The following is a 17,131-nucleotide window of genomic DNA, read 5'->3' as shown; positions in this document are numbered from 1 at the left end:
ATAAGAAAATAAATAAATGAAAGAAAATAAATAAAAGAAAAAGAATATAAGGAAAGAGGAAGTGTTGTAAAGAAAAAAAAAGAAAAGAAAAGAAAAAAGAAATATAGAATTAAGGATGGACAGGGGAAAAAAAAATTCGAAATAGGAATGATTCTGTGCTCGAGTTTGCACTTTAATACAAACCACATTTCTATTTCGCTTTTTATAATGTAATATAATAATTATTCGCTTCTACGAGCACAGAATTGCGTTTAAAGAAATAATTTATTTGGCATGTATATATGGGTAAGTATGTATAGACATATATATATATATATACATATATATATATATATGCAAGTGATATTTATCACTTGTTACATGCCACTTTCTTAACGTATTTAATATACGGAAGATACACCCAACTGATATAACATAGTTGCGTTTCAAACAGACGACACATTTTTCGTCGTTAATCGATCAATTCTCTTTAGAATCGATTTCTTTTTTTTTCCTTTTTTTTTTCCTTTTTTATCTTTCTTACCAAGTAGTAGGATTTGATGTATTACACCTGGCATGGATGACAGGTTAATATACTAGCTATAAATATATACATTTTTAAAAAAGAATACATAAATATATGTATATATATATATAAATATTTATATGTATAATTATGATATATATACGGGACGTCTAATTTTTAACGACACGGCTAAATATTACCGTTTTTATTTGGCTTTATAAACAAATGTTTTGATGTAAAAGTTTTTGAGAGAGATAGATAAATTATATATATATATATATTTGTTTAAATTTCAAAGTCCCATAACAATATGAAATATCGACGAAAAGATAAATGGATCGTAGGTGTCTCGTTGGATTCGTATCGATATTTTCTACAACTTTTGTTAGGCTTAAAATATTGATTCCCATAAAAAAAAAAAAAGAAAGAAAGAAAGAAAAACAAAGAAAAGGAAGGAAAAACAATTATTATAATTTCCGTATTTTAACAACAGCATCCTCTATGAGATGACTGCCAATTTACATTTTACATTTATATTTTCCATCTTAAAATCTAACAAACTTTTATTTAAAACGTTTGTTTATAAAGCCAAATAGGATCGAAGTTATTTGGTCGCATCGTTAAAAATGAAATACCCTGTATATTTATATAATTATAATATCTATATAAATATATATATAATATAGTCGAATTGCATTTGCATAACATAACAATTATTATACAACGTATACATCCGTAGTAATATCTACGTAAAACATAACGCAAAAAATAAAGTTAGAAACTAACAATACAATAGATATCGCCGATATAAAAAGTTTGTAAAAAGATCGTCACACATCTATGCCACACATAGCGTTTTTTTTTCTTTTTTTTTAAATGTTTTTCTTTACCTTTTCTTTTCTTTTAAATCTCTCCTCTCATCGCGTTTTCCAAATGATATTTTCCTTCTATTTTTTTTTCTTTTATATATTCTTTTTTTTTCTTTTTAAATATTTATTTCACAGAGGTCTCAACGCGTGACTATCCAACGTGATCTATGTTAGATCTTTATTCGAGATTAGTAGTTGAAAAATACTTGTTGTATTTTGAAAAATATACTGTTTCCTTCGTACTATGCGGGCTAGACATTATTACCATCATTCCTTCGATATAATCGACGTATCATCGATCTTCTTATTAATATCTTTACGTATTTCGTTTTTTTAGAATCTTGTAGCAAATTTTATTGCCACTTTCGTTTTCACTGACATAAAACTATCAAATTCTTCTACGTCGTTTCCTTAGATAGATCTTCGATACGAGATTATTGATTCAAATTGATAAAGAAATTTCGCAGATACGTACAGATTAATTCTTCTCTTTTTTTTTTCTTGTCCCATCTTTTTTAATTTTGAATGATTTCGTCGTATATTTTAATCGAATGTGTGTGTGCGTGTTTGTCGTATGTGTGTGTGTGTATATAAATAAATATATAATAATATATATATATAATATATATTATAATTAATATATTATATATATTTCACATATATATATAATATATATATAAGATATATATATATATACATCTATAGAATATTTATAAATAATTTATATATATATTTATAAATAAATAAATATATATATATATATATGTACAAGATGTTCAGAAAGATTGAAACCAAACTTGTACTATTTAGTACTAAGAATAAAACAGATAAAAAAGATTCGTTTAAATTTACGTTCGAAAATCCTTTGTCGAAAAGATATATAGAAAGTAGTTAAAAGAAAGATTCAAAAATATCTTCTTTTGCAAGAATGAAAGCTTCCATTCATCAAATTAATGGTTGCCAATACATTCCTACAAATATTTCAATTATTACTGAAAATATAAATAAATGCATTTTGAATGCATTCCCAAAGTTCATCTCCTGTAAACATAACGTAATAAATGTCATTAAAAATTATAATAAGGTATATGGAAAAAGAAAAAAAGAAAAAAAAAATTTTCTACTATCACTAATTTGAACATAATAAATTACAACGGATGCTAATAAATCATAAGTATCTTTAAAAGCATGTACCTCTTCAATAAAGCATTTTGAGAGATAAGTTAGTATGAATATTTTTCATCTATTTGATCTCGGTAATACATAGTATTAGTTTGGTCCCAACTTTTTTGGACACCCTGTATACACAGCCACACACAGAGAGACACATACGCACACACGTGGAAAGAAACAAAAGGAAATATCGATGGATTTTTTTTTCTTTTTCTTTCTTTCTTGTCTTTTTTCTATTTTTTTTTTCTTTCTTTTTTTCTTTTTTCTTTTTTTTTTTTTTTTTTTTAAGGATAAATATCGCAAACGTGCGCACGTATTTTAGCAGAGTAATAACCACGTTTACCTATAGAACATACACAACGTTTGTTTCTCACCTATAGAATTTTTCGTCTCGCATGCATCTTGGATGAATGTGCTAATTGCAAGGCAGACTCGCAGTGGTGCTCTACCAAACTCAGTCAAACAAAATCGTTCATTTAGAGAACGTCAAAACTAGCACAAGGAAAAACTTATAACAATTATCCTTTCTTAATTATCGTCATTCATGAATTATCTTTAAAATTCCGAATTTACTATAATTACGTTTTTATCCATTTTATGATATAAATACGTAAATGTCTTACTTAATAAATTTATAAAGCATAACTCTTTTCAAGCTTACAATAGACGAACGATAGATACATACACACGCGTCAATTTTATTCCCGAGGATATTTTTACATATAAACGTAGATATTTCCTTTTTCCTATAACAACTTAATTACGTAAATCATGCTATCTTATAATTTTATCGGCACTATGCTTTAGTCCAATATACATACATATACATACATATATTAATTTTTGCAGATGTGAAAGAGAGAAAAAAAAGAAAGAAAGAAAGAAGAATAAAAAAAAAAGAAAAAAAAGAAGAAGAAACAAAAATTAGAAAAAGATAAAATAATTGCTTTTTTTTTCTTTTTTTTTTTTCGCCCCCTCCATATAAAGCATTTACAATTTCTAAATCATCAATGTCCGAAGTACACACACAGAGAGAAAATAGTTTTCGTACGTGTAAATTGCTAAAGTATACGTACATGCGTGACACGTTTTTCACATATAAAAAAATAAAGTTCCTTCGAGTTCATTCTCGACAAGACGTTTATACGTAGTTTTCAAAATACTCTGTGTTTATATTATAACTATCTATATAATGATAGATGTCGCGTATTGGGCTTACACGAGAAAGCAGGTAATAAAGTCATGTACGTTTTAGATAATTAAATGGCAGTGTCTGCTCGTAGTCTTTCGAGAATCATAAGCAAAGATGGACCCTCTTTTAATAACGACGATTTCGTTAGAGTTTTTCAATCCGTTTATTAACAAACAAGTTAATAACTGATTACGATCGTTCGCCAATTTCCTTTTTTTGATTGGACGACACCTCATTATTCGTAAATATCGGCTTAACACAATCGCTCTCACTTTCGACAGTTTTATTTTCGATCGCTTTTTCCGAAATCGCGTTGTTCTCAGTTTTCATCGAGGCATTCAAACTCTTTAAAAAATTACCCAAATGTTCGGCCGCTATCGGATTGTTCGCCCATTCGTTCGTGGGAAACGCTGCCAATAATCTTTTTTGTAACATTTCCGAGGTCATTTGTTTGCCGTCCGATAATTTCGTCGCGTTAGTTTTATTTTTTTCTCCGTCAACGGGAGAATCTTCGCGCGTAGAAACGTCTATTTTAGTCGGTGAATCGGTAGATTTGACATTACGTTCGGGCTCTTGCGTAGACGAGGAAGTTTGTTGATCCACGTTTGGGCAAACTTTAACGAGAGAACTATCCGCAGTAACGGAACTTGAGTCTGGACTGGCAGGAGACTTCGTGCTTGAGACTTCGGTATTGGGGTTGTTTTTTATTAGGGCGTTCGATTGCGCCGGCACGTCGTTTCGATTTTCATCTGAACGATTGATCGTACCATTACCGTCCTCCTGTTGTTGTTTCGTTACTTTATTTTCATCCACGCAAGCGTTGCTGTTACTTTCGCTAGGAGGTGGAGATGGTGATGCGGTGGAGGAAACTCTTGGACTTGCAGCTTCGCGATTGTATTGTTGTTGTTTTTGTTGCTGTTGTTGTTGCTGTTGTTGTTGCTGCTGCTGCTGCTGTTGTTGTTGTTGTTGCTGTTGCTGCTGTTGTTGTTGCTGTTGTTGTTGTTGTTGTTGCTGTTGTTGTTGTTGTTGTTGTTGCTGCTGTTGTGGCTGTTGTTGATTCACAGAATTGTTGCGTTCGTTCGAATTATCCGTAATCAATTCTAATCTGAGATCACGCGCTACATTAGAAGACATTGTTTTGTCATCGTTACTTCCAGTTTTTCCATTTTCCTTCCGTACAGTGAACTTGTCGTTGGTTTCAAGAGCTGGTGAGTACTTTGGTTGAGAGGAAAGTCTCTCAGCGACATCGCCCGACGTCGGAGAATTATCGTTATTACGCAGAGTCACATTTTTGTTCGTATCATTTGCGATTTGTCTGTTCAAGCAATTAGATACAGTCCGTTCGCTCGATTGATGCTTCGTGATAGGAACTGCTAAAGGTGCAACCGAGGATCTGGCGGGTTTCACAGGAGCACATTGTGCAGCTAAATGACTCTTACCAGGTACGTTACCACCAACACTAGCACTTTCGGAACTTGCTATGTTATTAGATATACAGCTATTCGGAATTATATTATCTCCGCTTCCGCCTATGCCTACACCTCCACCACTAACACCAACACTACTTCCTCCACCTCGCGGTAATCTCATCATTGCGTCCATTTGAAATTGTTGAAGGTTCGGCGCTTGACTCAAAGCGTAAAGGCTCTGCAAACTTGGAAACACGGACGATAGACTGGTATTAGTACGGTTTCCATTCATCGAGCCGGATAGTCCTGTTGGTGCATAAACTGGAGTACGTCCGGGTGTAGGAAGAGGACAATCGCTGACACGATGAGCCGCTGGCGTTAAAGAACCAGGCGGAGCTCTGTAGTATCGATGACCGCTCATCAGTGTAACTACTTGTCCTTGATCGATGATACCTGGTATATTTTCTCTTATCGGCGATTTCGCTTTCAATTTCGTCACTGGTTGAGGTATTCTCAAAGGATGTATATCCATCTTTTTACCACCACTCAGATCCAAGATATCTCTGGATTCTTGTTCTCGTTTCCTTTTACCAGGAGGAGTTTGACGCTGATGACTGCTCTCGCGATCTGCTTGTTTCGTTTGTCTAGGTTTAGGAGGGGCAGGCATCCTGATTTGTCCAGTCTTCAAAGCTTTCAATACACGAGGATCGACGCATCTATCGTTAAGTGTAATACTTGGACTCACCTTTCCTAAAACGTTCTTTCGATTATCCTTGGTATCGTTGATATCGTTCGAACATCCGCTATTTCCCGGTGACTTCGGTGCTGTCAAGGTTATACTCAAACTCGCAGGTATATTTAAACCGCAACCATCCAACAAATTCCTCGTGTCATTTGAAAATAATGGATTCGACGGTGATGTCTTGGGTGTTGCGACGTTAAGCGTACGACTGGGACCGGAATCATTCACCACATTCATAGGTTTCTTCGGTGACATGATTTGTTGTTCGTTTCCACATTTTCGAGATGTCTTGGGCATGCTTTGAGTAGACACGGTTGTCTTTTTCGTCGCGGATTGCACCTGAGACGTTTGCTGCCGTTTACGTTTCACTTCGGAAATAGGTAAACCAGGTGGACACTTTCTTTTAACAGCACCTACGGGGACTACAGGATCATTTGGAAAAGCATAAACGTCCATCTTCGTAGGACTGTTGACATTGACATTGGCATTACTGTTAATATTTCTAGTTGTATTTATACCGATAACTCGTGTCTCGGCCTCGATAAACGATTTATTAATATTAGATTTTATTATATTTTGGGAGATATTCGTTACTACGTTATTATTAGATTTCTTATCGTTTATTAAATTTCCAAATCCGGCGTTACCATTCTCCGTATTGGTTTTTTCATTCAGTTCTTCGATTTCTAAACCATTCGTTTTAACGTTATTGTGTTCTTTCTTATTAACGATCGCATTCGTTTGTGCTGTATTTTCACTAGTTATATTTGCGTTTCCGCTCGTCATCTTTGGGCTTTTATCGATCAATAAATTCTCTATTGTTGGTTCTTTCGCGGCCAACTGAAATCCTTGAAGAAACTGTTTCTTCCGATCGTTTTGCTCGGTCGTCTTTTTTATTATAGTCTTCGATACATTAAACATAGTTTTTACCGTAGTTGGTTTGTCCATAAAAGTGACTCTGCGTTTCTGTTTCTCCTGTTTATCCACCGTTTGAAATTTGTCCTTATCTTTTTGAAGATGCTGGAATAGCAATCCGCCGGATGGTTCCCTCTCAACCTGTCCACAGTGTAACAAAACATTACTAATTACTTTTGGTTTCTTTGAATTTGTATTAGGAGCTGAACATTGTTTTAGAGTTATTTTCACTCCGTTGGAATTTTGTCCATCCCCGATACTTACAACACTAAATTCAGGGTTCGTGGTTTTGACGTCACAAGAATTTGAATTTTGTTCTCTGGAATGCCAATTAGGGGGTGGACTTCTCAACACTTCGTAATTTCCATCAGAATTTTTCAATATTTTTATCGGCGTTTTGATTTGCTTACTGCTCTCCTCGTTAACCGTAGATGTTATCATCGTGTTAGATGCAGTGGTCGTGCTTGTCGACATTGTATTCATTGTTGTCGAAGTTAGAATTGTTGTAGTCGCAGTTGTAGTCGTAGCTGTAACCATGGTTGTGGCTGTAGCTGTAGCTGTAGTCGTAGTCGTAGACGTAGACGTAGCCGTAGCCGTAGCTGTAGTCGTAGCCTTAGTCGTAGCCGTAACCGTAGATATAGCCGTAGCCGTAGTAGACGTTGTAGCCGTAGCCGTAGTCGTAGCCGTAGCCGTAGTTATAGCCGTATCCGTAGTGGTAGTTGTAGCCGTAACCGTAACCGTAGCCGTAGCCGTAGCCGTAGCCGTAGCCGTAGCCGTAGTCATGGTTATAGTAGTATCCGTAGTAGTCGTGGCTAAAGTTGTAGATGCAACCGTAGTTATAGCAACAGCTGGAGATACAGTCGTAGCAGTTGCCGTAGTGACAGATGTTGCAGTAGTGGTGGATGTAGTCGGAGAAAGCGTGATCGCTGTCGAACACACAGTATTACTTATCGTCGATGTTACCGTTGTGGTGGTAGGTGAAGTCGTTGGTAATGTTCTAGCGACCGTCGAAGACGGCACATCCATTTTCTTATCATCCTTCTCGATCGCTTTCGATTCTTTTAAACGATCGGAAGGGATTACTGGGTTCTGTAATTTCTCCTTCGCTGGTTCAACTTCATTTTTCTCTACGACATCTTCCTTGTCATCTTCTTTCGCCTTACGTTCGACTTCTGGTATTTGTTCCGCATCATCATCACGCACATTGACGGAATTGTCACTAGGTGGTAAACTAGCACCTAATCCAGGCGTGGATGGTCTTTCATGTAACGGTGCTTCCAAGGCTTGTTCTTCTTGTGCAACACGATAAAAGAATCTCATAGGGGCATTCTGTAAAATAATGTATCCGAAACTTTTATCTCTTTCGTACGTCAATACAAAATGCGAAATTCCGTTCAATAAATCATTTCGTTTCCGGCTAAGAAACTTTTTCAAACCGCTCGATTCATCTTTCAAATAAACTATACCCTTCTGTTAAAGTGATTACCAGTTAAGTCGGACAAGAGACAGGGTAGAAAATTTACCTGAAGGGTTTTACCTGGAAGATGGATAGACCGGCTAGTTCGTTTTAATAAAACCGTTTCTTTCATTTTCATTCAAACGAAAAACTTGAAAGAATATAAATTGTAGAGGAAAGTTAAAATACGTTAAGATAAAAAGAAAATCTTTACCCTTTTCCAAGCGTATATGTAGGCTACGTCCATAAGAGTCCAATGTTCTGGCAGCGGTGCTCTTCGATGACATATTTCGATAGTGTATCTTGTCATATCGACGCTGTATTTCAAAGCTAAGAACTTTTTAAGATGCGCTATCGTAACTAGGGCGGGACATTGAAGATACCGTCTATTGCTCGTGGTGTTGCTACTAGTATTATTACTATTACTATTATTATTATTATTGCTATTGTTGTTGCCATTATTATTGTTGCTGTTGTTATTGTTACTGTTGCTAGCGTTGCTATTGTTGTTGACAGTGTTGTTGTTGTTGTTAATATTGTTGTTATTGTTGTTGTTATTATTGTTAGACGAATGGTCAGACTCGTTTGTACTCAACAAAATCGTCAATGGATCGGCACCAGGTGGAAGGTACTCGAGACTCAAGCTGACTGCGTCTTCAGGCGCAAAGATTAATCGACCGCTCACATCTTCCCCTCGTTGCTCCGGAGTCGCGACATCTGCTGTTGGAAAGGAAGACGATTGACATTGAACGTATCTAGGCCGACAAATTTTCTCGCCAAATTTTCTTCGATACGAGAAAAATCTAAACTTACCATGCTCGGGATGTCTTCTGTAAAATTCTCTTCTTCTGCGCATCTCCTTATGATAAAGTCCAGGAACTAGTTTGTACACGATATCTTGTAAAGCTTTGTCAGCTCTATAACAATCGTAAATTGGTGGATAAGTTATTGTTATTAATTATTCTCTACATGCATATTAAATGAATAATATTGTGAACGTACTTGATGTTTGGTTTAGCCTTGTTCAATACATGATTGCAAGAAGGACAACGTGCCTCCGTATTAAGATGTTTTAGGATACAGCTTCTGCAAACTATAGAAACCAAAAGGATAGTTAATACGATCGGTGATTGTTAATCCTCTATAATTTTATTTAACTTCGAAGTAGTACACTCGTATCTCTATACTTTTCAAAATTGCATATCATTTCATCGCCATTTTATATCATTATTCGATTGTTAATATATACGAAAATTGTCAGCATACGAAATATAATACAAAATAATTTTAATACACGAAATTTTTTATTTCTTTCTTTTCTTTTTTTTTCTTTTTTTAAGTCTAAATAATGTTAAAAACTTTCGCATAGTACATTACGTCCTTTCCAAAAACGTCAAGAAAATTCGGTTATAGAGAATTTAAATAGTATCGATTTTTCATAGGATTCTACTTACAAGAATGCAAGCACTCAACGACCGTCGTCGCATCTATCAAATATCCTCTGCATAGAGGACAGATGAGATAGGGATTCACGTCCCGCAAGTAAGTTCTTTTCCCAACCCCTGCCATGTTTTTCTTAGGGTCTTTTGTTGACCGTTTGCGACGGGGAAACTGCAATGGACAAAATATTTGATATATTAATTTTAACGCGACGAAGAAACGTCGAACGTAATAATTCAACAATAACTGATAAAGATCATCGAAATATTGGACGATAAAAAGATCCGAAGATTAGCGACAAAATTACGTGGGAAAAAAAAAAAAGAGAAAAATGGAGAAAAATAAGAGAAAAGATCAAGAGAAAAATAGAGAAAAATAAGACGACGACACACCGACGATGGTCTTTCATTTCGACGGCCGTGTGACCATCTATCGTGGCCGATACGGTTCGCAAAGAGAGGTCTAATCGCGCGACATGCGAACGGTTGCACCGGTTGTCCCGTGTCACACACACAGCGCTTATAACCCACTTTCCCGAAGGTTTCTCAGGTAGCTAGAATCCCGTTGGTTGCGTCCCGCTCGTCGCCGCGGACCCGCCATTCTCGCGTTGAGAGAATGACAAAGAGAGAGAAAGAGAGAAAGAGAGAGAGAGATAGGGAAAGGGAGATAGAGCAAAAATGAAAAAGGGCAAGAGAGATAGAGAGAGAGAGAGAGAGAGAGAGAAGGACAGAATGTATGGGTATGAAACGAGTTAGGCGACGACTTGTACGATGATTTGTTCGATGACCTATCCCCCTTGGATCTTCCTGTCGGCTCCGCGATATCAGAAAATACCTCTTCTCTTTTTATTTTTTATTCTCCCGTTCGTAGTTCTCGCTTGATGTATCCCCCACCCTAAACCACCCTACCGCCACCGGCATCGAGCACCGGCAGGGCCATCGAACGTCCCTCTCGTATGCGTATTTATGAGCGTGCATACCGACGAATACCTGCCTGTTATTGATCGAATATCGCGCTATTTTACGTAGCCGCGATAAGTCGAGCCCCCTTTTCAATTCGGAATAACGAACGAGATTCTTATCCAATTACGAACACAAATAATAATGGTACTTTTGTTTTTCTCCCTCGGCATATTTTCTCTCTCCGCTTTCGGATTTCTTCCTACATTTTCTCTATTTTTCTTTTTTTTTTTTTTGTTTTTATTCCAGGATTAACATGGCCGTCACTGTTTCACCAATAACTCGTGTTTTAACGAATAACGAGCATTCGAAAATGCAGATTAATTGTCAAGTGAATTTTGATTGGTTTCGTCGGGTTTCGCGTATCGTGACATTTTTGCTGATCGATCTGAATGCTAAAGCTTACGTATATACATACATACATACATACATACATACAGATGTACGTACGTACGTATGTATGTATGTATGTATATACGTGTAATCATCGCGTTGCATTAGTATTTTCCCATTCGGTTGATCGTTAGTTAAAAAATTCAAACCTTTTACTATTTATTTGGAATCGTTCAACGTCATCAATACTACGTAATTATTCTCGATTCTACGCAGAATCTTCTTCTTACTTTTCTCTATATTTTTTTTTCTTTTCTTTTTCTTTAAGCTTTACTCTTCCCTTCATTCCTATCAAAGTTATATATCTCGTCATCCGTATCCCTTCGTATCACTTCTCAATAACGTTTAATCCCAGAAAAATTCAATTGTATCTCGTCTCGGTCCTTTATCGCGGTCGGTTGTTACCAACTACTAGGTTTGCTACCAGTTGCATTGGGCGCACGTGTCGGCGATACACGTCGAGAATTTACGTCTTTCGTTCGTGAGACTAGTAATACGTATTTCCGTAACGTATCTATACTTATATATATATACACACACACACATATATGTGTATGTATCTACTTAGATACCTATGTACCTACCTAGCTACGTGCGATATAAAGAGGATCTATCATACGGATTATTTCATTTTGCTCGCAGCATCTCCACCCTCTTTCCTCCCCCATCCTTCTCCTCCCCTTCTCCTCCCCCGCTTTCTATTAAACCTCCGGCCAAACGTCTTTGGATATAAGTACACGGAACGTTTAGAGACGCGTTCTCGACACTCTCTCGTCTATTTATATCGAGGATGCTTCGTGTAAGAAAAGAAGCGAAATTCTCGCGCGCGCCATCGTAAGCCGAGAGAAAGAGAAAACGAGATAAAAAGATAGATAGATAGATAGATAGATAGATAGATAGATAGATAGATAGATAGATAGATAGATAGATAGATAGATAGATAGATAAAGAGATAAAGAGAACGATAGGGTAGTGAGAGAAGTGAGGAATGGAAGAAAAAATTCGATGATTCTCGAAGTGGGGAGGATCGGCAATGGTGGAGAACGTATAACTCGGAAACTTTGGATTTTACGGCGAAGAAGATAATCGGTTATTTACGAGATAAAGAAAGATAGAAAGATACGAAGAAGAGATGCTGCGTATCTAACGCAGTTGGCCTCGTATCAAACTCTACGGTTATATATTAACTGAGGCGAACGCCAATGGCATTAAAAAGTGTGACATAAAAATGACTCGGCAGAAATCATTAGATTGTAAATAGTTCCTTTCGCGATTGCGAACTTATATACCGTATATAGATACGTACATATATACGTACTTATATGCATACGCATTCATATACACGTATACATATATACACGCATGTACACACGTTTATATATATATATATATATATGTATATACATATGTATCGCTCTTCCGTTGAACGAGTTATAACGCGTAATTTCATATGGACGTTCGCAAATACTTTCTCGATCGATAAACAAAATAAGTTTATTCGAGAATATTTCCTCTCAGTCTGATATCGTACCTATCATAGATAATGACTTCAATAAAAGGTAAAAAACAAAAAGAACAAAAAAATAAAGAAAGAAAAGAAAAAAAAAACAGGGAAAAAAACTCGATTACAATATATTCCGACATGTTTCCATCCATCCATTTATTTAGCACTCTTCGAACATTCCAAAATGTACGAGATAATCGTGCACTCGAAACTCGAAATTCGACATTAGAAACTCAAAACTCGAACGTTTACGAGAAATTAATGCGAGATTCGAAAGGATTATTTTCGTAGAACTGGCATTCATGAAACCGGTGTTTTGCCAATGCCCTTACATCGGAGAAGTCTAGAGGTTTGCGTCGATCGCATTTCCGTTTTTGAGATTTCCTTTCGGAAAGGAGACTTTAGGTACTTCTTATCGGGTTCTATATATTATACGAGTTACAGATTAGACCCCCAGCTGTTCCCTGTCGTGATTCCTCCCCGTAAAAACGTAGTTTCAATACACACGCGATGCGTAACTCCCCTTCTCTTCTCCTCCCCTTTCCCCCTATCTTTCCCCTCCCTTAAGAAAAGAGAAACGGGAGGAGTAAAAGAGAAAGAGAAAAAGAGAAAGAGAGAAAGAGATGGGAAGAAACGACCCTACACGACGAGGACGAGGACGAGGACGAGGACGAGGACGAGGACGATGACGATGGTATATAACGTGAGAGAGCTTCGGAGTAACCTAGCGACCGCGTGGAAGGACCAAGAAAAAGGCGAGCCGTCGAGTGAGCTTCGATCGTTTCTCTTCTTTCCTCTTTTCTTTTTCTTTTTTTCTCTTTCTTCCTTTCTTCTTTTTCTTTTTAACATCCCTTTCTCCTCTTCTACCCCTCCTCTATCGTATCAGAAATTTCCACTTCGACTACCGAATTAGAATATATCAAAACGAAAGAAAATCGAGTACGACTACTTTGCTTCATAATAACGTAATTTTCGTAATTGTTTTTTTTTTTTAGGAATTTTGAACGATTAAAGAGAAATAAAAAATGATGTAGAAAAGAAAAAGATCGTACGAGGGTAGGATAAGTATATCTTTCAAAATGATATATACATATATATACTTTTTTGTTTCAATAATTTTTTTTCATCTCTTTTGTCTTCCCCATTGAAAAAATCGATCATACGTGTACGTAGAGATACATAGAATACATTCGATATCTCGGTACTATCTCTTCCGTTCTCGTTTATTTTCTCTCTCCCTCCCTCTCTCTTTCTTTCTCTTTCTCTTTTGTTTCTTTTTTTTGCGCAACGACCAATGTAAATTATACTTCGAGCGGATCATTATCGGCGATCGTCTTCGTTCGCATCGGAAATGCAAGCTTGATAACGCAAAGAAGAAAACAACGTCGGCTGACTCTCGTCTCCACCTTCTTTTACCCCTTCTCTTTTGCTTTCAATATATTCTCTTTCCCTTATTCTATATTCTATATTCTATATTCTTTCCTTCCTTCCTTCCTTCATGATATCGTCCGAGGACACTACGAAGGATGCGAGTAGCTTTTGCGAAGATGCAGAGAGGGGAGGAAAAAGAAAAGAAAAGAAAAGAAAAGAAAAGAAAAGAAAAGAGAGAAAGAGAAAGAGAGAAAACAAATCTACGAATACAGAAAGTACGTGTGCGCGAGAAAGGCGGAAGAAGGGAGAGGAAAACGGAGAATTAGGAGAGAGAAAGAGAGAGGGAGATAAAGACGGATGGACGGATAGATCGCGCGAGGGCGCTCGCGAGTGTATGAGCGCGAGTGAGTAGCGCGTGCGCGCACTCCCTATCTCTCTTTCTCTCTCTTTCTGTCGTCCGTGTTTAAGAGGGAGAAAGATGGGGAAAGAGAACCGAGAGAGAGAGAGAGAGAGAGAGAAAGATATATATATATAAAGAGACGGAGGAACCGCCCTCTTCGTCTCTCGTTCCGTCCTTCTCCCCTCTCGAGGTTGCTTGTGTTCAACCGGCGAGTCGCACTACGTTAAGTCCGACACTACTACATTACTATTATTGCTACTACACTACTACTATTATTACTATACTACTATTCTACTGCACCACTACTATATTACTATTCTACTACCCAACTGCTATTACTACTACTCTACTATACTATTACTACTATTACTACGCCATCGCCATTACCCATTACACCGATGTATTTACTCATGGGCATCGTCGTCAAAATGTGTACGTGTGTACGTACCTCTGATGCGCGTGCGTAATAGCGCGCCAGAATCACACACATCCGAGCTAGATGTACACGAAACGTTGCAATGAAAACGACGACGACGACGACGACGACGACGACGACGATAACGACGACGACGACGACGACAACGACGACGACGAGGACGACGGTCTCTTTCTAAGAGAGAGAGAAAGAGACAAGAAAAGAGACGAGAAGAGAGAGAGGGAGAAAGACTGAGAGAGACAGAGAGAGCTATTTTTCTCGATCCCGTGCAAATACATGCTCGGTTTCGCGCACAGCCACGGGCGCCCCCCACCGGTGCCGCTCCGCGTTCGTTCTTCGACGATGTCGTCCTCGTCCATCGTCGCTTGCTTCGTTCTAACGATGTACATACATGTATATATCGCGAAGGGGCCAAAAAGAAAAAAGAAAAACGAGAAATGAAAAAAACAGAAAAAGAAAGAAATGAATTGCATTTCCATCCCCCTCTCCCCACCCTTTTATGTCAATCACATCCCGTCCCGTCCTACCGCCACCGCCACCACCACCACCACCACCACCACCGCCGCCGCCACCGCCACCGCCACCGCCACCACCATCGCTACCATCTCCTCCTTCTCCTCCTACTTTCCTTTGTGCGGTACGCGGAGTGGCCTCCGCCGTCTGCAGGCGCGTTATCGCGTGCACCTCTCTCGCGGCTGTATATATACATTATGCGGGTCTCTCTCTCTCTCTCTCTCTCTTTCTTTCTCTCTCTTAACGCACACTACACGGAATCAATCACACATATACGTAAGAACGTGTACACTTCTCTCTTTCTCTCTCTCTCTCTCTTATTTTCTCTCCCTCTGTGACACACACATACGTATAAACGCCATCATACATATAATATATATATACATATATACATACATACAAATCATGCACACATACAGACACACACAAAGCCATCTCCTCTCGTACGTATGAAACAACATCCCTTCGATCTAGAAAATACGGCGACGTACCTTTAGCAACGTAGAAGAAACATGATAATTCCCTCGGGCAGCCACGATACCGATGCTCGAGGTTCCTCGTCCATTTGAGGAACGAGAAACGGCAGGCGAATCCTCGGTACGACGAGCGCGTAGACGGTGACGAAAAGTAGAGCCGTACGACAGCGCCGCGTACTACCGCGCGGCCGTTTTCGGAAGTAACGCGCAACGGCGGTCCACCACTACTAATACTTGGGACGACGAGGACGACGACGACGACAACGACGACAACGACGGCGACGACGGCGACGGCGACGACGACGACAACGACGAAGGCATCGAGGACTTGCTCGGCGGGTGCCAGAGAAAGGGGGATTGGGGGATAGGGGGTGGGAGGTGATGGTATTGGTAGAGGTGGTGGTGGTAGGATATGGCAGGGAGAGAGAGAGAGAAAGAGAAAGAGAAAGAAAGAGAGAGAGAGAGAGAGAGAGAGAGACAGAGACAGGAGAGATAGCGATGAGAACTCACGCAGGAGACGTCTACTAACGACCGACAACCACGGCAACTCGTGCCGAACTGAACCGAACTCTCCACCGAACGCCAGCCGAGCGCTCCACTGGGCTATGCCCTTTCCCCTCCGCCAGTCCCTTCCATCATCCCTTCGCTACGCTCCCCTCTTTGTCTCGCACTAACGTGCTCTCTCTCTCTCTCACTCTCTCTCTCTCTGTCCCTCTGTCTCTCGTTCTATCTCTTTCCTTTCCGTCTCTCTCACTCTCTCTCTTTCTTTCTCTCTTCCAAACGCTCTCTTTCTCGCTTTCGCTCTCGCTCTATCCCACCGTCCTCGACTACTCTCTCTCGTCTCCTCTCTTCCTCGTCTCTCCGGTGCGGTCGCGCGCACCTTCGACCGGCATGCCTGCTCGCCTCGTCTGCCTTGCTTGCTTGCTTGCTTGCTTGCTTGCTTGCTTGCTTACTTACTTACTTGCCTGCCTGCTTGCTTGCTTGCTTGCTTGCTTGCTTCCTTCCTTCCTTCCTTGCTTGCTTGCTGTGCTTGCTGTGCTTGCCTGCCAGTTCGCTCAGTCCCTCTTTCTCTCTCTCTCTTTCTCGTCTCTTTTTTTCTCTCCATTCTATACTCGTGGATATCATGCTTCTCTCCCTTCCTCTCTACCTTACCACCCCTCTCTCCTCTCTCTCTCTTTCTCTCTCTCTCTCTCTCTATCTCTCTTTCAGTCCGTCGGGTGGCACGTAACAACGAGAAGCCACATCGTTACGTACCACCACATCGAACAGCTCTCTCTCTCTCTCTCTCCCTCTCTCCCCCCTCGAGCCACCGGAGAGCGGGTCGCCTTCCTGCCGGGTTACGAGTCGCAAGCTCCCCTCTATTCGTGAACGCCGCTCT

At 38.9% G+C, this 17,131-nt stretch overlaps 2 protein-coding genes across 7 annotated transcripts in view; one reads left to right on the top strand and one right to left on the bottom strand.

Annotated features, from left to right (window-relative positions):
- LOC127071510 (ras-related protein M-Ras-like) overlaps positions 1-17,131 on the top strand; it is a 71,464-nt gene that overhangs the window by 1,336 nt on the left and 52,997 nt on the right. The window lies entirely within an intron of this gene.
- Positions 957-16,581, bottom strand: LOC127071495 (mucin-5AC-like). Of its 6 annotated transcripts, none has more exons than XM_051010797.1 (6): positions 14,777-15,314; positions 9,716-9,872; positions 9,264-9,354; positions 8,476-9,178; positions 7,070-8,134; positions 957-6,946 (listed from the first exon to the last, which is right to left on the bottom strand). In XM_051010797.1, the coding sequence occupies exons 1-6, from the start codon at positions 14,816-14,818 to the stop codon at positions 3,929-3,931; spliced, it is 5,076 nt and encodes a 1,691-aa protein (XP_050866754.1). In that variant the 5' UTR covers positions 14,819-15,314; the 3' UTR covers positions 957-3,928. The 6 variants fall into 6 exon arrangements, with proteins under 6 accessions (XP_050866754.1, XP_050866753.1, XP_050866752.1 ...); XM_051010796.1 differs by having other exon boundaries at positions 957-8,134; positions 8,476-8,978; positions 9,075-9,178; positions 14,777-15,313; XM_051010795.1 differs by having other exon boundaries at positions 957-8,134; positions 8,476-8,981; positions 9,075-9,178; positions 14,777-15,312.

This window comes from Vespula vulgaris, chromosome 22 (genome assembly GCF_905475345.1).
Source record: "Vespula vulgaris chromosome 22, iyVesVulg1.1, whole genome shotgun sequence".
NCBI lineage: Eukaryota > Metazoa > Arthropoda > Insecta > Hymenoptera > Vespidae > Vespula > Vespula vulgaris.
This window is presented reverse-complemented; position numbering and strand designations above follow the sequence as displayed.